The 23,034-nt window shown below is 44.1% G+C and overlaps 1 protein-coding gene across 1 annotated transcript in view; it reads right to left on the bottom strand.

The window, feature by feature from the left end:
* Positions 1-19,298, bottom strand: part of LOC120919054 (serine/threonine-protein kinase 17A-like) — a 120,610-nt gene extending 101,312 nt beyond the window's left edge. Inside the window, exon 1 of the mRNA XM_040331019.1 lies at positions 18,756-19,298. Coding sequence (XP_040186953.1) covers positions 18,756-18,853 — 98 coding nt within the window. The 5' untranslated portion in view covers positions 18,854-19,298. The remainder of the gene's footprint in view (positions 1-18,755) is intronic.
* Between the last annotated feature and the right edge of the window lie 3,736 nt (positions 19,299-23,034).

The following is a 23,034-nucleotide window of genomic DNA, read 5'->3' on the forward strand; positions in this document are numbered from 1 at the left end:
GAAAAATTGGAAACCAGCTCTCAAATTTCTCTTGGCGGAAATTCCGACAGAAAAATTCCATTGGAGCCTACACACGGTTGGAATTTCAGACCAAAAGCTCACATCTGACTTTTCTTGTCCGAATTTCCGATCGTGTGTATGCGGCATTAGCCTTCACACTGCCCCTCAACCTCCCAGAGTGCCTTCCACAGCCTGGTTCAGAGTCTCCAGATCTCCATAGTGCCCCCAACCTCCAACAGTGTCCCACAGTGCCCCCCAGCCCCCTATAAAAACGTCATCCCCTACAGGGCCACCAAATCTGTTGCAGATTCTCCTAAGCCACTCCACAGCCTCGTTCTTCCCTAAAGTGACACCCAGCTCCACCCTGAGATTTTCAATACATCATCACATTCCCATACCTATTTTTTCTGTTGGGGAATGAAAATCTTGGTTTCAAAAGGTTGAGAACCACTGTACTAGAAGATTTTTGTTTCTGGGTTTAGTGTTTTACCTTTTAAAATGATGTAAATTGATATCTGAGTATATTCATTTTCAACCAACTAAACGAAAGTGTCATTCAACAAAGCCACATTGCACAACAAAGACAACAAGCAGCATGAAAAAACTGAACTGAATCCTTGCCACCGTGCTACTGTATTCTGTATTGTTAGAATACACAGATCAGCACTGCAGCCACTGATTGAGCGGCTTTTCTCCGACAAGACGGTAGAACAGAATTTGATTGATAGCTGAATTTCGATCCAACTATGACCACCTTCACCAATAATTGTTAGCATTGCCATGTGTACTCTGGTTCTGTATTTGCACAGTTGAAGAACAATAAAAACGAGGTGCATCTGAAATCAGACTGAGGTTTTGAAGGTAAAAAAATCTCAATTAACTCACTGGCTTCAAAAAAATCTGAGGGTTGACACCTTTATAGTCATATAGCGTAGCTTACTCACATTTATGCCAAACAATGAGATTACACATTGCTGTCTTTTACATATACCCCCCTCCCCCTCCATATACTTATACTGGCTTCCAATCCAGCTTTGAGTGGACTTTACCCTTAAAAGAGAAGTATAGGAAAACATTTTTTTTAAGAATCATACTTATCTAGGTTGATGCTGCATCTGTCCCCCACGGTCTCTAAGACTGAGACCCGAGGGATCAAACACTACTGATCGGTTCTCAGTGCTCCCTGAGCAGAGATCTGGTGACTGTCAATCACTGCTGTCTGCTCTGCCCCCCCCCCCCCCCACGATTGTCTCAGGTTCTCAGAGGCTCGCTGAGAGGCTAAGCTGGGTGCTGGTCCAGGGCAGGCATATGGGTGGACCCGGACCATATTGTCGCAATCTTTCCCCAGCCTGGACCAGTTTTGTGGCATTAGCCGACAAGGGACTTCAGCTCACTGTCTGCTGAAAATGGGTTTACAGGAGTGAAAAACAAACAGCACTCCTGTGATCCACAGAAGAAGCCCCGCAAAACGAGCTTTGGCTGTACTTCTCCTTTATTAAGCCTGATGAAAGGTTCTTGCATGGGCCTGAAATTTTGCGTCTCTACGTAATCATACAATAAAAATAGCTTAGCGCATTAAAACAAGCTAGTTGGCGTGAAGATAACATATCTTACCCATGTTTTGCACCTTTTAACCATCCATGGACAATTCTAGTATGGTGTTCAAGAAAAATATACTTCACATCAAGGCTTTCCCAGTAATGTACAGGAGCCAATGGGGGTTATTTATTATCCACTTAAGCCCCAGACCAATATGCTGCCTAAAGACCCAAGGGGTTTTTACAGTTCGGGACTGCGTCGCTTTAACAGACAATTGCGTGGTCGTGCGACGTTGCTCCCAAACAAAATTGGCGTACTTTTTTCCCCACAAATAGAGCTTTCTTTTGGTGGTATTTGATCACCTCTGCGTTTTTTTTTTGCGCTATAAACAAAAATAGAGCGACAATTTTGAAAAAAATTCAATATTTTTTACTTTTTGCTATAATAAATATCCCCCAAAAACATATATACATTTTTTTTCCTCAGTTTAGGCCGATACGTATTCTTCTACCTATTTTTGGTAAATCGTAATAATCGTTTATCGGTTGGTTTGCGCAAAATTTATAGCGTTTACAAAATAGGGGATAGTTTTATTGCATTTTTATTTTTTTTATTTTTTTTTACTACTAATGGCGGCGATCAGCGATTTTTTTCGTGACTGCGACATTATGGCGGACACTTCGGACAATTTTGACACATTTTTGGGACCATTGTCATTTTCACAGCAAAAAATGCATTTAAATTGCATTGTTTATTGTGAAAATGACAGTTGCCGTTTGGGAGTTAAACACAGGGGGCGCTGTAACATTTAGGGATCACTGTGTGTGTGTTTACAACTGTAGGGGGGTGTGGCTGTAGGACTGACGTCATCGATCGAGTCTCCCTAATACATACGGCTCTCCCCGTTCTTCAGCTCCGGGGAGCGATCGCGACGGAGCGGCTATAAACGAATAGCCGCGCCGTCGTCCCGGATCGCTCCCCGAGGCTTACCGACCGCCACATTTACCGGGGGGGGGGGCCCCGGTCGGACCCCCCACCCGCGTCAAGCAGAGCACGTACAGGTATGTGCCTGTCCGTGCCATTCTGCTGACGTATATGTACATGAGCTGGTCCGCAAGTGGTTATAGGCAAATCCTCTCTGCACTACAAGTGCAAAGTGCACTCGAAATTGCACTGAAAGTGCAGTCGCTGTAGATCCAAGGTGGACTTGCAACGAAAATAAAAAAAACTGCATTTTAGCTTGCATGTGATTGGATAATAAAATCAGCAGAGCTTCCCCTCTTTTCAGATCTTCCCCTTAGATTTACAGCGACTGCACTTCCAAGTGCACTTTGCACTTGTAGTTTGCACTTGTAGTTCAGAGTGGATTTGCCTTTCGTAAATAACCCCCATTAATGTGTTGATGTGCTCAGAGGTCTTGCATAGTCCAGGGAATATATGCAACATTTTTACTTTTGAATTAAAGGTTCAATATCATTAACTGCCTTTATTCAGTATCCATCCATTTGTGCACTGAGGATCAACGTAACATTCTGAGAGCTTTTATAGTGAGGTACCCCAACCACAAAGTAGGAGTGCTGCTTCCTAACAGTAAACAAGGATAGGTCACGTAATCACTGTCTTCTGACCTGGCCAGGCAGCTTGGAATTCCAATCTATCAGCTCACAGCTCTGGTATAAACAGGCCAGGATAGCATTGCATCTGTAAATGTATAGCTAAAACTCCAAGGGCACATTCACAGCACCTGACCAGTCTCTGATCCCGTGCTAGCATTCTCAGACTGCAGGTCATGTTTTCTCATTATGTGGTTCACTTATATGCTCACTAAGGCTCCGGCAAAACCGCAGGGACCTTGAGAGAGGAAGTCCGGCTCTATTTTTATGGGAAGGGTAAACATGGGGCAAGAATTACAGTCACAAATCCTATTCTATGAGAAACTGTTCTAGTCAGAGGCTTTCTGCCAAATCTTCTCCTACCAGAACATTCTCATACATGACTGGTGTAAAATAAAACCTGCAGCAGCTTATAGGAGGTGATGGAACAGGAGGAAACTCAGCTGTGTGGTGATACTCAAGCACATTCCAAGGTGAGGGGACAATGGAGGTTGCACAGATGCAGTACTGGGATGTTAAGCCTCATTCACAGCAATAATGCTCCATCTGAGGAAAGAATGCAGTGGCTGGATGTAAAGGTGGATGGAGCTGATCTTTTACAAAGCAATGACAGTTTCACACGCAGTATTTGGATGTAATCAGCCAGTGATTACATGTTGAATAGAGACAGACGATCACCCCTGGACCCAAACAGCTTGCATTCAAGAGTGATCATGGGTCCCTAACGTCACACAGGAGTGTCCAAACAGAATACAGTGCAAATATTTTGGCAGTTAAAACCATTCACATCTTTGTTTCAAGCTGTATACCGAGCTGTTTAGCTGAAGATCCACTTTTTAATCTACTTTTCTACCCAGAATCAACAGGATTGTCACAAAGCTACTTGCTGCCACTTGTCACACAATTGCTGCCTTCTGTAACTTAAAGTGGAACTCCACTGCAACATTTTCCACTGTTTTTGGTGGGGGTGGTTAACCTTCTGTAACCAAAAGGGGAAGGTCCACTTGTTTGCATCCCCCCCCTTTCAATGCCACATTTGACACTTTTTTGGGGGAGTGGGTACCTGGTTTTGAAAGTTACCCGCTCCCCCTCCTGGTCAGATGCACCACAGCAATCTGAGCCGGAAGTTCAGCCCACCCACCTTCCCCCGCAGCATTCTGGAACACATCACAGGTCCCAGAAGTCTACGGGACCATTCACAGAGTATAGAGTGGCTCGTCCATGTGCAGTAGGAAACCGGCTGTGAAGCCGCAAGGCTTCAATGCATGTTTCCCTTACTTACTTACAATGCTGGCATCTGGACCCCGAAGCAGATTGAGGCTGGGTAAAAAGTAGTGCGATGCGGGAACCATAGCGATTCCTGTGTGGATTCCTGCATTGCACCTGAATCACAGGCAGTTCACACTGCTCTCTGCTGTGGGTGTCAATATAAGGTTAATGACACCCCCAAATTGGTTTGCAGAAAGCAGTGCAAACTGTGGAATGGGATAGAAATCCGATCGCAAGGGTCTGAACACCCATGCGATCCAACTCCAGTGCGGACCATTTTGGTGCGAATGCGATGTGATTTCAGCCATACACTGTGCGGCTGATTTTGCATCCCACAGACATTACATGTGATGTGCACCAGTGTGAATACAGCCTGAAGAATCGGCTCGGGTGCTGGATCCCTGGACAGGGGAGTCAGCAGTTACAGTAAAAATGTTGGGGAGCATGAAGCTCTTCTTTAATTCTGGTAGCTTCCTATTGCCTCTTGTCTTCTAGTTCCGGAAGCTTCTTGCTGCTTTTTGTCACTTGGTTCTGGGAGCTCATTGCTGCCTCCTGTCACTTAGGTCTAGAAGCTCATTGCTGCCTCCTGTCACTTAGGTTTAGTAGCTCATTGCTGCCTCCTGTCACTTAGGTCTAGAAGCTCATTGCTGCCTCCTGTCACTTAGGTCTAGTAGCTCATTGCTGCCTCCTGTCACTTAGGTCTAGAAGCTCATTGCTGCCTCCTGTCACTTAGGTCTAGAAGCTCATTGCTGCCTCCTGTCACTTAGGTCTAGAAGCTCATTGCTGCCTCCTGTCACTTAGGTCTAGAAGCTCATTGCTGCCTCCTGTCACATAGGTCTAGAAGCTCATTGCTGCCTCCTGTCACTTAGGTCTAGAAGCTCATTGCTGCCTCCTGTCACTTAGGTCTAGAAGCTCATTGCTGCCTCCTGTCACTTAGGTCTAGAAGCTCATTGCTGCCTCTTGTCACTTAGGTCTAGAAGCTCATTGCTGCCTCCTGTCACTTAGGTCTAGAAGCTCATTGATGACTCCCGTCACTTAGTTATGGGATCTTCTTGCTGACTCCTGTCACTTATTAGGCCTAGAAGCTTCTTTGTGCCTCTTGTCACTTAATTCTGGGAATAGTCATGTGTGCGCCCCTTTTTTTGGAGCCTCAACATTTGGCAGTTGAGGAGTTCTGGAAATGTAAGAACAGGAATCTTATGGTGTCTGCCTGGTACTGTCTAGTGTATGTACAGGTCCACTTTAAACACAAACTGTCCCAGTTTGATTAGCTTGCATCAGTAACACCACATCGTAACAATAATAAGAAAACCTATTAAGCAAAATTAATAATAAACAATATCATCGTTTGCTGCAAATATCCACCTAGTCTACATTAAAGACCCGCACATTGGTTTGGTAGTAAAACAAGTCTACCAAATTAGCTGAATTTCCGGTATTTGGATATTTTTTTAAAAATAATTGAATGCATTTTTACATTTTACAGAGAGCGAAGTGAATAGATTTGGTAACTGTTGCTGCCCTTTTATTGTCCACACAGTGCAGTCAAAGATGTGACACCACTGATCTACAAATTCTAACAGAGAAAGTCAGATCCCCCTCCTGGCTGAGCTGTCAGGCAGAGGTGTGTGAATTACAAAACTGAACTGACAGAATCACAAATCCTGTGCACATAAGGCAGTTTAAATATGTATATCAACTGTATTAGGGATGTGTCTGTTCATTCATTATCATTTAGCATAGATCTTGATTATACAGGCTGCTCTAAGACGCTGGTTTTGCAGTGCATGTCAGTGGTATCCAACTTAAAAAGGCCCAAAGGCCACATACTGTATATATCCACAGACTGCGTGAAGAACCACATCAACCTTTTATTCTTAATTCTTATTAAAGCATAACTTTACACCCAGAAGCAACTTCACATTAACAGCAACATAATACCCTCTCACATACATATTAGCATTATTTTTTACTTCAAAGCAGTGTAGCATCTACAGTTTGTAATTTGCAGCAAAGTCTGTGTACCACTCAGCTCTCCCTCTCGGCGCTGGCAAGATGGCAGATTGTAGGCCTCCTGATGCCAGGGTGATGTAACAGTCCTACTGGCACCAGTCTAAAGTTCTGACATGTAAAAAGTTTATTAAAGGCTGAATCCATCTTTCAGACCAGTAATTTTCAAACTGTGTGCCGCGTGAGATTTGCAGGTGAGCTGTTGGAGTTTTGAAAAACATTGAAAATTGCTAACGTTTTAAAACCTTGAACATATTGAAAAATATAATGATAAATCAATGTTGCAAAAGGTAAAAAAGTAACATATATAAAAACGCAATCTGTCAGTCTGTCATTCATTGGTTCCTTTCGTAACACAAGACTTGTGCGAGATTTCGGGAGAACTCGATCGCTCTAATTATTTTTGCTCTCGAAAGCAGGCACATCCTTCACATTAAATTTAAAATGAAATATATATGAAAAAATAAATAAGTTCTTCACCACAAAAATTGTTAAATCTTTTCAGGTGTGTTGTGAAACTTTTTAGATATTTTTACACCTATAATTTGCATGTCCCCCCCCCCTTCAGTGATCACCGCACTCGCTACCCATTGACCTCTTCTAGCTCAGTAACTGAAAGTTGGTACCTCTTCATGGACATAGGAGCTGGAGGAAGAGGCTCACAAAAAATAATAAATGCAGACTTTTTGCTACAAATATCGGTGCATTTATGTTTTTTTAGGTGAAGTTAGCCTATAGAGACAATGTAACAAGGCCGATTTTTTTAAGCTTTAATGTACATTGCTTATAGTTACTGCAAAGTATTAAAAGTCGCAAAAATACTTACCTAGGTGGAAGCAGCATTGGTCCGATGCTGCATCTGTCCCCCGGCACCCCGACACATGTCTTGGTTCTCTCAGCTCCCCGAGCAGAGAGCTGTAGACTGTCACTCAGCAGCCCTTCGCTCTGCTCCCTCCTTGCACATTGGAGTTCTGAGCTGTGGAGGGGCGGGGAGCAGCTGTCTCATACTCTCAGTGGCAAGCTGAGAGGCTGAGCCGGGTGTCAGTCCAGGCACCTGGTGAATCCAGACTTCATTGCCAGGATGATACAGTGAAAAACATATTCTAAAACCCTAAAATTAGTGTAATAAAATATAAGCAGTGCTGTAAACAATATAAGATGAAATATCCGTTTTCACAGGTATTCAAAAAGAATGCTAATGTCCATAAACATCACCATGTGACAAAAGTGAATATGTGCACAAATTCCAAAAAATATATATAAATGTGTTTAAATATTAATTAAATATAAGTCCATATATCACATCAAGTAGGTTTGTGAAAAAAAAAAATGATAATAGCTTCCAATCTTCCACCACACCCGGTGTCAGTGAATCCTCTCCCGTCAGATGCAAAATTCACCAACTCAAATTGCCTTACACTCTCGTGTTCGGCGTGTAAACGTGTATAAAAATACCTCACTACAAAATAGCGTGATACCGTAAAATCAGTTTAATAACACACTCGAATCTTCAAATATAGCACTCACATGAATCTCAAAAAATAGAGCAATACACAACACAGCAAACACTCGTTCAGAGATGAACCGAAAACCGAGTATATTGGTCACAGCAGACCCAAGGTGTCAACTGATCACTCACCGCCTCCCCGCTGTTCCTTCCTGGATCTCTCCTTCTTTGATCAGCCTTGATACGTCACATGTTCACTTCAGATGGTTGCCGCACAGCCACCAACATGTTTCGTCATAAAAAGACTTAGTCATGGAATTGATCGATTGACGAAACATGCTCTATTTTTTGAGATTCATGTGAATGCTATATTTGAAGATATAAGTGTGTTATTAAACTGATTTTACGGTATCACGCTATTTTGAGCACTTCTTTTATTTACATGCGGAGCTTTCTGGCAGCGAATTGGTTGGAACTGGGATTATCTGCTATACCTACCAGTGAGGTCTTTTTGTACACGTTTACACGCCAAACACAAGAGTGTAATGCAATTTGAGTTGGTGAGTTTTGCATCTGACGGGAGAGGATTCACTGACACAGGGTGTGGAGGAAGATTGGAAGCTATTATAATTATTTTTTCACAAACCTACTTGATGTGATATATGGACTTATATTTAATTAATATTTAAACACATTTATATATAGTTTTTGGAATTTGTGCACATATTCACTTTTGTCACATGGTGATGTTTATGGACATTAGCATTATTTTTGAATACCTGTGAAAACGGATATTTCATCTTATATTGTTTACAGCGCTGCTTATATTTTATTACACTCATTTTAGGGTTTTAGAATATGTTTTTCACAGTTTGATTTTTTTAAAGTAGCTGCTTCACTTTTTGCCAATTTGATTATCACTATTTGTTCATAAGCGCAGTGGTGGGAACACAGAAAGGGCGGATTTATCTTTGTTACCATTATTTACAGGGTGACGAGGTACTTGGACTGATTTCTGTGACGTGAGCAGAGAGCAGACTTCAGCCCGCTCTCTGCTGAAAACGGGTCACAGGAGTGCAAAATTAATTGCACTCCTGTGATCCATATGAGAAGTCCAGCCAAACAAGCTTTGGCTGGACTTCTCCTTTAATATATCTTCCACAACTGTATTTCTATTGTGAAATCATGCCATGAACTGTGTTGTGTGGTCTCTCGGCTGGGCAAACACTTAGCAACTATTGGTTTTGTAATTTAAACGTATAGATGAATTTGTAAGGTTGGTGTTACTCATTAAGTTACTGTGCATGAGAAGTAGCATAGCAGTGTGACTGAAGAATGGCCAGTGGAATTAACCCCTTGATTCCTATCACTTCCAGGGCTCTGTGGCCTGCCGCCTGGCCATGTACTTGTGATTGCTGACATTCTGAGCCAACGGTCCAATACTCACTCAGCAGCCAGATCTGTATCAGAAGACTATTGAAGTTTTCCCTTTAATGCGGGACAACTAAAAGACTGCATCTTGTGATAACTGAATATCCCACTCAAGCAAATGGCACCAGCGATGGGTTTATTGCTGCTAAGTCCATGTTAGGATATACAAGGGTTGAGTATGTGTTAGCCCTAACATGCTTATACTTGTAATTGCGATAAGAATTGTCCATTTTGGGATATACATTTTCATGCCTTGTACACACGACGGGTTTTCATGACGAGAAAACTGGCATTTTTTATATTGGTCGTGAAAAACGGTTGTGTGTATGCTCCCTAGCAGTTTTCTCCACAAAAAAACTGCCCTCAAAAAAACTTAAACCAGCTCTCTTTTTTCTCAACGTGTTTCCCATCAGTTTTTTTTTCCGTCGTGAAAAACGGTCGTGTGTATGCTTTTCCGAGGGGGGGGGACGACGACGTGCATGCTCAGAATCAAGTATACAGCCCAAAGGGTGGCGCCATTTGAAATTAACTTCCCCTTTATAGTTCAGTCGTATGTGTTGTACATCACCACGCTGTGGTCGAACGTTTTTTTGCATGAACGTGTGTATGCAAAGTCAGGCTGGAGAGGAATCACGTCGGGAATTTTTATTTATTTTTTCCTGCCGAGAAAAATGGTCATGTGTACGAGGCATAAGGCAACTTCAATTTAATATACTTATTTAAGAGCAGATGGGATTAATTTGAAAACCTTTATACACAAACAGGAAACACGCACATAATAATGGACATGCCAAGAATTTTTTGAGATAAGCAAAATCCGCAGAATGGCTTATTTAGGATAAACATCTGGGCTATAAGGGGTTTATCATTTAAGTTAAGAAGAACTGATTTAGGTGGATAAACATTCATGAATGTGAACAGTCAGCTGGACTAGCCATATACAATATGTTTCAGGGTCTGAATGAGAGAAATCACTTGATTGATCACTTGATTCCCTATCCATGCTAAACAGTGTGGAGGAAGGAATCTACCCTGCCAGCTATTTTATTTAGACAGCCACAACGCCCATGGCTGCCTGAATACTCAAACAGTGATTGCATCTAGATAGGTTGATTTGATCAGCTGATGATTTTCCACCAGCACCTTCAGTTTTACAACTGAAAATTGTGGAGCCAGGTGGTGCAGACAGGGCCCAACCAACACAGCACAAATGTCAGTCGATTCAGCAGGAATCCGCTGATATTGGTGCTGAACTGCCACATTCAGTTTAGAGTACTAATACTATAGTATTTCCTACATTCTGTCTGCTTCCAGAATACCCGCATCTTACTGGACAGTCCACTGTACGTCCTCCTGGCTCCTTTGATGTTCAGATCAAAGGATGTCAGGCAGAAAGATATTCACAGGGCCACCCATGGCTCAAATTTCAGCCAATTCATCAGGAACTGGCCAAAATGTGCTCAATACGTGGCCAGCTTTACGCTGCTTGCAAAAGTTCTTAAAGTGTAAGTTCACCTTTCACAAAACATTCTCCCTCCCCACGGTTTGACTTACATCAGGTGATTAGCTGTCATTGCCTATACAGCCGATGCAATGGTTTGGGGATTTGAAAGCCTCTCTCTTCTTCCTCATTTTTGTAGGATGGTTTAGAGTAATTCTAACTGATCACATGCTGGCATGTGACCACATTGACCAATCAGAATCACTCTGATCTGTCCCAGAAGCCATACGAATCGCTGGACTGCTGCATCAGCTGCGTGAGCACTGAAAATTAGTCAACCACTGAGATAAGTTACCCCGGGGGACGAGGGGGTATGGTGTAGGGCAGCAATGGCGAACCTTGGCACCCCAGATGTTTTGGAACTACATTTCCCATGATGCTCATGCACTCTGCAGTGTAGTTGAGCATCATGGGAAATGCAGTTCCAAAACATCTGGGGTGCCAAGGTTCGCCATCACTGGTGTAGGGTGTCAGTTTATGATTTCATTTTCTGTTTTACACTTTAAGCTAGCCTTACACCTGTAGAAGTTTATTTGAATGTTTATATGAAAATTGAAAAAAAAACTTTTGTCAGAGGATTTGATTTTGCCATCATTGAGTCAACTCATTTCATTTTAAGACCCTTAAAACTTCATCTAGACCCGCTATGTATTAGACAGGTTTCTTTCGTGCCCAGCAGATGCGCATTATGAATTTTCCTGAACAAAAACAACATTCACAGTTAAGCAGCCCATAGATGATTTGATTTCCTTTCCTACCTCCATGGGAGGAAGAAAAAAACAATCTTGATTCCCCCATCAGAACATGGGGCAATGCCTCCCACAGCACTATTGTGTTTTGCTGGTGAGAAGAGGGGAGGAAGCGCAGGGGCTTTCCCAGCTGGCAGAACACAATAATTACTGCCACATGCAGTAATTGCCTGTAAAAAAAATCTGACAGGCTGGTTGTACCCAAGTCGATCGATAGATTGACTTGGGTACAATCAGACTTCCATAGTGAATCTTATTTTGGCCGGTACCTGCTGACTGTATGGCTGGCTTGAGGCAGGCCAAAGATTATGCAATTTTCTTCCTGTCACCATGGATGGAAGGAAAGAAAATTGCTTGATTCCCACATCAACACAGTCATTGTTGATTGGGGAATCCCCCCTGCAACGCTATTGTGTTCTGCCAGCAGGGAACCATGCTATAGCCCACAGCACTAATCATTCAGGACAATCCCAACAGGCTGGTTGTATACAAGTCAATTGTTAGATCGACTTCTGGACAACCAGGGTGGCCATACATGTATTGAGATGTGTCTGTCCCTGCTGAATTGCAATCCATGTATGGCCAGCTTTAGAATTTGTTGGAGATTCTGCTCCTTAACCACTTGGGATCCGCCTGCCGTCAATAGACGGCTACAGTGCGGATCCCAAAAGCCAAACCGCCGTCAATTGACGGCCGCCCCTTTGGGCGTTCCCCGCGCGCGCTCCAGAGCGCGCTGCGGGGAAAATCTGTGTTGGCCGTGTCCCTCGGACACAGCCAATTACAGATCGCCGCGAACGGCCAATCAGAGTGGCCGTTCGCGAGGCGATCTGTGCGGCCAATGAGAGAGGATCTCATATGTAAACATATGAGATCATCTCTCATTGCCGTTTTACACAGAGACAGCGGTGCTGTCTCTGGAGAGGAGACCGATCTGTGTCTCTTGTACATAGAGACATAGATCGGTCACCCCCCCAGTCACCCCCCCTCCACCTACAGTTAGAACACTAAGCAGGGATACATTTAACCCCTTCCTCACCCCCTAGTGTTAACCCCTTCAATGCCAGTCACATTTATACTGTAATTAGTGCATATTTATAGCACTGATCGCAGTATAAATGTGAATGGCGCCAAAAATGTGTCCGATGTGTCCGCCATAACGTCGCAGTCCATTAAAAATCGCAGATCGCCGCCATTTCTAGTAAAAAAAATAATTAAAAAAAAATAATTCTGTCCCCTATTTTGTAAGCGCTATAACTTTTGCGCAAACCAGTCGCTTATTGCGATTTTTTTTTTTTTTGTTTACCAAAAATATGTAGAAGAATACGTATCGGCCTAAACTGAGAAAAAAAAATGTTATTTTTTTTTTAAATTGGGATATTTATTATAGCAAGAAGTAAAAAATATTGTATTTTTTTCAAAATTGTCTCACTTTTTTGTTTATAGCGCAAAAAATAAAAACCGCACAGGCGATTAAATACCACCAAAAGAAAGCTCTACTTGTGGGGAAAAAAGGACGTCAATTTTGTTTGGGAGCCACGTCGCACGACCGCGCAATTGTTAGTTAAAGCGATGCAGTGCCGAAAGCTGAAATTTCACCTGGGCAGGAGGGGGGTATATGTGCCCAGTAAGCAAGTGGTTAAAATCTTCTCATCACCACAGTGGAAAAGGATCATCAATTTGAGCCCACTAACCATTAGAAAATTGAATGAACATCCTAAAAATGTTCCGAATAGAGTATGACCAGCTTTAGCCTGGATAGTAATGTAATTAGCATAGGAGAACTGAAAAGATACACAACGCAGGAATAACACATGGATGATGACACCTTTCTGTACAAGTCCCAATTACAGAGTATGTTCTCAGTAAGAGTAATGTTACTCCAAGGAATCTCTACAGAGGAACCAGAGTAAGTATACATCTGCTTCAAGGGTAGTCATAAAAGAATGCCTGGGAAGAGAGTGTCACTATTATCCTAACCTATTTGAAGAAAGGCTATAATTGGGTAGAGTGCTTATGTAAACATGTTATCATGGTTACTAATGATTAGTTAAGAAATGCACACAGCAGGTATGTGACAATAAATTACACAAGGCTCTATTACTACTCCGTAGAGGCGCAGAGGGTAATGACTGGCAAAGCTGCAGGACAGACACGCTTTATTTGTATTGGGGAGGGGTGTTTATTTTGTTGTGTATTTTTTTTTTTATTAAATCTGTCATGCTTAAAGAGGAACTGCAGTCTGCTCACGTAATTTGTAATAAAAACATCTTTGCCATTCTGAAGCTTCCCTCCAACCACTTTGCATATCATTTTCTATATACTGCGATTCTGTACTTGCCAAATATGCTGCAGAAGTCTCCCTTTACTGAGTCTGGCTGCAGCCATTTTAACTGTGGGCAGATGAAGCTGCTGCTAGTTCACTTCCTGGATTTACACAGACACACTTCTAGCTCTGCAGCTCTCATTGGCCCTCTTATGACTCATCCCCCCTCCTTTCTAGAGTGAGAGAGAGCTGTGCATGATGTCAAGAAGAATGTCCGCTGGCAGCTATTATGTGATTGGATGTTAGCGTTGTTTGGCCAAGAATTTCTGGACTGGCTCCTTCGACAAACGTTGACTGAGGGTTGGGGTACCGACAGGCGCACCCATGGCAGTGCAATACTGCTTTCTTGAACAGATCACATACTAAAGATACATTCATTTTCAGAATTTTGGTAGATTTATGCAACATACCACTTCCAAACATCGATAACACATCCTTTCTAAACAATATACTAAAGTACCATACCAGGCAATCTGCTCAAACCAAATAGCATTCACCAGAAACACTTGACGTGTTTGTTGGTGTTGATGATGTTTTAATACACTAAAATGCAAAGTCCAAGTCAGATTCAAAAGCTCAATCCACCCAAAGCGGTATTCTGGTTATGGATGGATAGCAGAAAGGTAAATGAATAGCTTGTTCTTGCATTCTGAATAAAATGTGGAGGTCTAGGATTCAGATGAGGAAATCCTTACCACCAGAGACCCAGCCAAATAACACAAGCCGGAGGCTCATTGTCACCTCATACATAGAAATAACATACATGTTTTGGGTGTATTCACCCTTCACATGTTTTTTTACAAAATTGGAAATAAAACTGTCTTGTGAAATTGTGTAACCCAGCCAAACAAGGATGTCCTTGTTCATCGCAATGTCCTGAGTCACCCCTCCCAGACTGGATAGGTACAGCTCCCAAAGTCCTGCCTCTTTGCAATAGCAATCAGGAGCAAAGAGGGACACGGAATAATCCAACTTGTTTATATGTTACAGGACTAATGTGCCTTTCAAAGCTTCCTTCTATTGATTTTATTAGGGGTCTAATGTGTTTTTAAAAGTGTTGCCAGGGATGAAGCAGCTACCAGTAGGATGTCCAACGGGAATACAATGGCCTGATAATTGGCCAGCTTTGAGGTTTTGATCCAGGTTTTGGTATTGTGGTTTTTATCAATTACCAATGGGCTATAACATTATTGGGATGAAGTGCAGCCCTTTATCATCAAATATCTTCACAGTTCGGCTGCTTTCACACTGAGGCGCTTACAAATAGCGCCTGCAATGCCTCCAAATCACGGCAAACACAACGGTAAAAGGCGGCTAAAAATAGTGGTGCTTTACCGCCAGCGCACCAAGCGCCTCAGTGTGAAAGTACCCTTCTAGTAAGCCTTATATTTCAGAAGCTAATCACTTCTAGAAAACTTGTGTGGAAGGACAGTAGTCCCTGATCATGGCTATGCTGAGCAGGGATCTGTCCACACATACAGTCCCAGATATTAATAACATTGGGGGTTATTGGGTGCAAATCCACTTTGCACTACAAGTGCAAAGCGCACTTGAAATTGCACTGAAAGTGCACTTGGAAGTGCAGTCGCTGTAGATCCGAGGGGGACTTGCAAGGAAAATAAAAAATAGCATTTTAGCTTGCACATGATTGGATAATAAAATCAGCAGAGCTTCCCCTCAGATATACAGCAACTACACTTCCAAGTGCACTTTCAGTGCAATTTCAAGTGTACGTTGCACTTGTAGTTTGCACTTGTAGTGCAAAGTGGATTTGCCTTTCATAAATAACCCGCATTGTTTCAGTGTTTGCTCCCAAGCCTGGACAGCTACAAGGTATACCCAGACAACTCCTTTTCTGCATGTAGGAGTCAGTCTTTGGTCATCTATGCACTCTCAGGCCTTGTACACACGGGGCAAGAATCTCGTCAGGAAAAAAACGTTGTTTTCCCTGACGATATTCTTGGCAAGAAATTTATGCCGCCGGAGTGTACAGACTCTCGTTTCAAAAGAACCGCGGTTCTCTTGGAAGGAAAGAACGCGGTCGCCGCCATCTTGCTTCACCCTACCTATGCCGTGGAAGCTACCGCGCATGCGGCAAAGTCATTTAGAGCATGCACGGGTTTCCACGGCGACAGGTAAGTATACACACTCTCAGGTTTCTCGTCGGGAAACAGGCCCACAAGAATCTCGACGAGAAAAAAGAGAACAGGTTCTCTTTTTTTCTCTTTGAGATTCTGGCCAGATTTCCTGACGAGAAACCTGAATGCCTCGTACACACGAACGGTAATCTCGGCAAGAAGCAGTTTTCTTGCTGGTTTTTGCCGAGAAAACCGGTCGTGTGTACGAGGCTTCAGAATGGGACATTTTTCATTTAGGTTTTGTTCATACCAGCCCTGTTTGCCTCTGTTGGGCAGCATTGCCCAGTGCAATCCCAACACATAGACAAGGCATATCACCTATCCTATTATTTCAGTTCACCAAAAAGTCAGATGGGGTTAATTTTTATAAAACATCATGCATGCTAGTGTGAATTTGCTCAAAGTGTTACCAAACCCACAACAGTAAAACCAGTCTGTATATGCGGCATAGCATGCTTGTTATACTCACTGTGGAACTTAAAGTGGTTGTAAACCCTTTACAACCACTTTATGATACATATAAACCTATATTAAGGTTTTCCTGTAGCTACCCAGGATATCTCCTGAACCTGTATGGCTTAGGAAATATCCCCTGCCCCCCTGCATGTGCCGATGTCATCAGCACATGCGCACTGGGGAAAACTCATGTCCATGTGCCGTTACCTGCGGCTCCCGCGCGCATTCTAGCTCATTATGCCTTTGTCTTGCAGGGTTTTTTTATTTAAAAAAAAATTCTGAGGGTTTACAACCACTTTAGGGGGTTAATCCTCTGCATTTTGTAAAAATTATTGTTTATCCTGTATGCATAGATCCTTCCCTCCTGCACTGTCTATCTGGGGAATGCCAGCTAACACAGGCAGGGTAGCCGACCTGCACATGCTAAGTTGCGTCTTTTATGCTGGAGAGAACATTTACTTGTTCTCAGAGCTAGCCAGATCACATGATATGGACATCACACATGTGGGCATGTATACAGGCTGCAGTGGAAAACTCCTCCAACCTGAACTCTCAGCACTGGAGAAACTGTGCAGTTAATCACTGACTGCGGTATAAAGATCAGCCAAAAAGGTTTACAGTGGCAGTATTTTAATGTAAAAAGAAGATTTATAATCTGTGGGCACTGTGGGGGGGGGGGGGGGGGCGGATGAACTATTTTCATATTACCGGGTTTAGTAACACTTTAATAATATCATTTATGAAGCAAACTATGATCTCCTGAAGGTGTGTTGTAAAATATTGGCAAGAAAGGTGTGACCTGTAGCCTAAACTTTTCATGTTTTGAGATTTCTCCAACAAAATAATACAAAGAAAAGATCCCTGATCTAACCAGATGATTATAGTATCCTTTTCTATCTTTTTAACCCCAGGGGAACCTTTTGGTCTCAGGGAGCCCCTACTGAAAATGATATCTGTAGCTCAGGGCACTAATAAAGCATGTGGGGTCCATAGAGTATTTGACTCCCAGAACGGATTAGTATTTAACACCCCTTTGCTCTATACGACAAAATGATTTGCAGTAATATTCATTACAAGAGTAATAGACCGTAAAAAAGACCCAGTAAAGAAACTTGAAATGCTCCCTTATCCTTGTGATTGGTAGAGAAATGCCACTTTTACACCGAGATCAGATAAGGAACCCTAATATTGAGTGAGGAAATGTCTCCTTACGTTGGAGGTCAGTGGAAAAATGTCCTTCAACATCGGAGGTCAGTAAAATAGCCCCTTACATTGGCAGTCAATAGGAAAAGGGCACCTTATATTGGGGATTAGTAGAAAAGTGCCCTTTGTCTAGTCATTATGGTGCCCCCTTGCCTTGGTGGTTATTATAGTGCCCCTCTACTTTGGAGGTCATTATAGTCCCTCTTGATTTGGTGGTCATTATAGTACCCCTTGCCTCGGTGGTCATTATATTAATCCTTTGTTTGGTGGTCATTATAGTACCTCTTGCATTGGCAGTCATTATAATATCTCCTTGCTTTGGTGGTCATTCTAGTACCCCCTTTCCTTGTGGTCATTATATTACCCCCTTGCACTGGTAGTCATAATATCTTCTTGCTTTGGTGGTCATTATAGTGAACCCCCTCTTGTGCCCATGCATTGGTGGTCATTACAGTGACCCCTTGCATTGAAGGTTATAAAAGAGCCCCCTTACTTTGTTGGCCATTATAGTGTCCCCCCCCCCTTGCATTGATGGTCTTTATTGTGTCCTTTACTTTGGTGGTCAATGCAAAAGTGAGACCTTACATTGTAAGTCAGGGGAAAATTCTGCCCCTAACATCTATGGTGAGTGAGAAAGCCACTGCTCAAAAAATCCTGAGCAACATCTGGATGAACCTTGTTAAGAAAAGCCAGGATCTGAGTTATCTGTCCTGAGAGCAGATCTAACATGTCCTGTTATGGTGGCCATACACATACCATTCTTCACAGAATCAGACACAGATCGAATCTCTGAATTATGGAAAAGACACATACAGTACTTCATTAAAACCATTCTGATCGGTTCGAACAGATAGATAGATCAATATAATTAAGTGTATGGAAGGATCTTTTCGATCCGCTGATCATACCCTTCTCCTGAACAGCAATTCAAATGACAATACGATTTGATATAAAACCGTTCTATGTATGGCCACCATTTGTGATGGTCCAGGTGTGACCAACTACTGTATGCAAAACTGAACAAAGTGACACATGGCTGTATATAAAGTGTATATGACCCCCAGTGTCCTTCTTACCTTCCCAGCTCCTTGCCCACCACTCTGTAGTTATCATTGAAGGGTTCAGTCCTGATGATGGTCATAGTTTGGGTGACCAGGCTGCTTCTATCCATCATTCCTCTATACAAGTCCACAGATGAGATCTTCAGATCACACACTCAATGAGGATAGAGATGGGAAACTCTCAATGAGGATAGAGATGGGAAACTCTCAATGAGGATAGAGATGGGAAACTCAATGAGGATAGAGATGGGAAACAATAAAGATGGAGAAGGGAACACACCAGGAACGTTGTAATGCCAATCCCAGCGAACAGCCCCCTTATGGATGGAGATCATGTACAGAGAGCCCCATAGAGAGTCCTGAGAGCCGAGCGTACAGTGTGCTGGGAGGACTCGGCACTCTCACTCATGGTACTGGAAAGTAACACGTTGTGTCTGTCGGGGATTTCCTGTGCTCGGCGGGTTATTCTTTAGCTACAAGTCAATGAGCTTCCTTTCCCACAGCTGCTTGTTCTCAGTGCGGAGTGTGAGTAATGTGCGGAGCAGATAGACATCTCACATCTGTTTGTAGTCTGGGCTGAGCCGGACTACGGGGAGCCAATCCGAGAGCTCAGCACACCGCCCCTACAGGGCATTCTGCTAACTGCAACTCTATATTCTCTGCTAACATCTCATGTTACTCTGAGGAATTCTTACCATACATGTGCTGCAGCATGGCTGGATTTTTACAAAGTGCAAGTCAGTGCATGTCACCACACCACAACGCAACCCACCGCACGTCACCACACCAAGGCCCACCGTACTGCATGTCACCACACCAAGACCCACCGTACTGCATGTCACCACACCAAGACCCACCGCACCGCATGTCACCACAGCGCTACCAACTGCATCACACCGCATCCCACCTCACCACATCTCCACAGTGCAACACATCGCAGCCCACCGCACCACATAACATGTCACCACAGCAAATCACAGCACAGAGTTTCACCACACTGCAACCCACTGCAATGCATGTCACCACAGAAATTCACTGCACAGAGTGTCACCACACCACAACTCACTGCACTGCATGTCAACACATCAAATGTCACCACACCACAACCCACCTTACCACATGTCACCACACTGCATGTCACCACACCGAGACCCACCGCACTGCATGTCACCACACCACAACGCAACCCACCGCACGTCACCACACCAAGGCCCACCGTACTGCATGTCACCACACCAAGACCCACTGCACCACATGTCACCACAGCGCTACCAACTGCATCACACCGCAACCCACCTCACCACATCTCCACCGTGCAACACACCGCACCACATAACATGTCACCGCAGCAAATCACAGCACAGAGTTTCACCACACTGCAACCCACTGCAATGCATGTCACCATATTGCATGTCACCACAGCAATTCACTGCACAGAGTGTCACCACACCACAACTCACTGCACTGCATGTCACCACATCAAATGTCACCACACCACAACCCACCTCACCACATGTCACCACACTGCAGCATGTCACCACACAGAGACCCACCGCATCGAATGTCACCACACCAAGACCCACCGCATCGAATGTCACCACACCAAGACCCACCGCATCGAATGTCACCACACCAAGACCCACCGCACCGAATGTCACCACACCAAGACCCACCGCACCGAATGTCACCACACCGAGACCAACTGCTTCACACCGCAACCCACCTCACCACGTCTCCACAGCGCAACCCGCCTCACCACATCTCCACAGCGCAACCCGCCTCACCACGTCTCCACAGCGCAACCCGCCTCACCACGTCTCCATAGTGCAACCCACCACACCACATAGCATGTCACCACACCAAAACACAGCAAATCACAGCACAGAGTTTCACCACACTGCAACCCACCGCAATGCATGTCACCACATCGCATGTCACCACACCAAAACACAGCAATTCACTGCACAGCGTATCACCACACTACAACTCAATGCACTGCATATCACCACATCAAATGTCACCACACCGCAACCCACTACACTGCATGTCACCACATCGCATGTCACCACACCAAAACACAGCAATTCACTGCACAGCGTATCACCACACTACAACTCAATGCACTGCATATCACCACATCAAATGTCACCACACCGCAACCCACTACACTGCATGTCACCACATCGCATGTCACCACACCAAAACACAGCAATTCACTGCACAGAGTGTCAACACCACAACAACTCACTGCACTGCATGTCACTACATCAAATGTCACCACACCGCAACCCACCTCAAATGTCACCACACCGCAACCCACTACACTGCATGTCACCACATCGCATGTCACCACACCAAAACACAGCAATTCACTGCACAGAGTGTCACCACACCAAAACTCACTGCACTGCATGTCACCTCATCATATGTCACCACACCGCAACCCACCACACTGCATGTCACCACACCGCATGTCACCACACCAAAACACAGCAATTCACTGCACAGAGTGTCAACACCACAACAACTCACTGCACTGCATGTCACTACATCAAATGTCACCACACCGCAACCCACCTCACCACATGTCACCACACTGCATGTCACCACACCAAAACACAGCAATTCACCGCACAGAGTGTTACCACACCGCAACCCACCACACTGCATGTCACTACATCGCATGTCACCTTACCAAAACACAGCAATTCACTGCAGAGCGTGTCACCGCACTGCACGTCACCACACTGCAACACACCACACCATAACTAACCACATAACATGTCACCACAGCACAACCCACCACACCACATAGCATGTCACCACACCAAAACACAACAATTCACTGCACAGTGTGTCACTATATCGCAGCTCACCACACTGCATGTCACCACACTACAACCCACCACATGACATGTCATCACACCACATATCACCACACCGCATATCACCACATCAAAACACAGCAATTCACCGTAAAAAGTGTCACCTCACTAAACCACAACCCACCTCACCACATGTCAGCACATAGCATCTCACCCCACCAAAACAGAAATTCACCACACAGTGTGTCACCACAACGCATGTCATCACACCACAACTCACTGCACTGCATTCCACCACATCAAATGTCACCACACCACAACTCACCCCACCTAATGTGAACACACCTCACAACATGCAGTGCATAGAGTCGAATGATTGAGCCCCCTAGCGGTCAAGGGGGGCTCCATGGGACAGTGCAAATGGCTCCTGGCTCTCTCCTCCCCTCCTCTCTTCTCTTACAGGTTGCTCTGGTGATGGCAGAGGCTGGGAGTGCATGGCAACAGCACCTCATTGGCCAGTTTGGGTGGGCTTGTGCCGCAATTAGGGTATAAAAATGGTGTATTTCCCGCTCTGAGTGCCGCCCTAGAAGAGGCATATGGTGGATGCAGCACCGTTGCTTCTCCCTCCCACCTTCCCTTCTTTCAAAAAACGTTTGTCATGGTGTTTGTTAGTCGGGGGTTTGTCATCCAGATTAGCTCTCAGGGCCTCTAAAAAGTAGTAATGTTAGTGAAGTTTACTACCGCTTTATTATCACAGGATCCCAGGAGCCTCTCATGGGGCCCCTTTCTGACCCGGTGTCCTTGGGCAGTGCCTAAGTGCATAGTTGCCAACATTTCAAAATTATTTTTAAGGGACACTTTTTTTTACAAGTGCTATATTTAGAGTAGCTGAGATCCCCTGTGTTCCTCTATACATCACAGTCATAATCACAAAATTAATAAAGTACTAATAATGGGCAGAACAAATATGAGGACTGAGAAGATTTCCTTTAGTTGAACTAACAAAAGTGTGCCCATTTTAGAGCTGGTAACATTGAGGATATTCAGTGTAATTTTAAAGAACTGTTTTTGTGGGTACGAGGCATAGGAGAGGAGTATGGATGGTATAAAACTGGGAATTATGTGCAGTGATGAAGAGGAATGTGGAGGGTCTAACAGTGGGCACTATGTACAGCAGAGGAGTGTGGAGAGTATGACAGTGGGCAGTATGTACAGAAGAGGAGTGTGGATGGTATGATGGGGGGCGGTATGTACAGGAGAGAAATGTGGAGAGAAAGATAGTTGGCAGTATGTAGAGTGTGAAGGGTAAGGTTGGTTTACAGTATGTGCAGGAGAGGAGTGTGGAGGGCAAGGTTGGGTTACAGTATGTACAGGAGAGGAGTGTGCAGGGTATGACAGTGAGCAGTATGTACAGGAGAGGAGTGTGGGGGGTATCACAGTGAGCAGTATGTACAGAAGAGGAGTGTGGA

Source organism: Rana temporaria, chromosome 12 (assembly GCF_905171775.1).
Source record: "Rana temporaria chromosome 12, aRanTem1.1, whole genome shotgun sequence".
Lineage (NCBI taxonomy): Eukaryota > Metazoa > Chordata > Amphibia > Anura > Ranidae > Rana > Rana temporaria.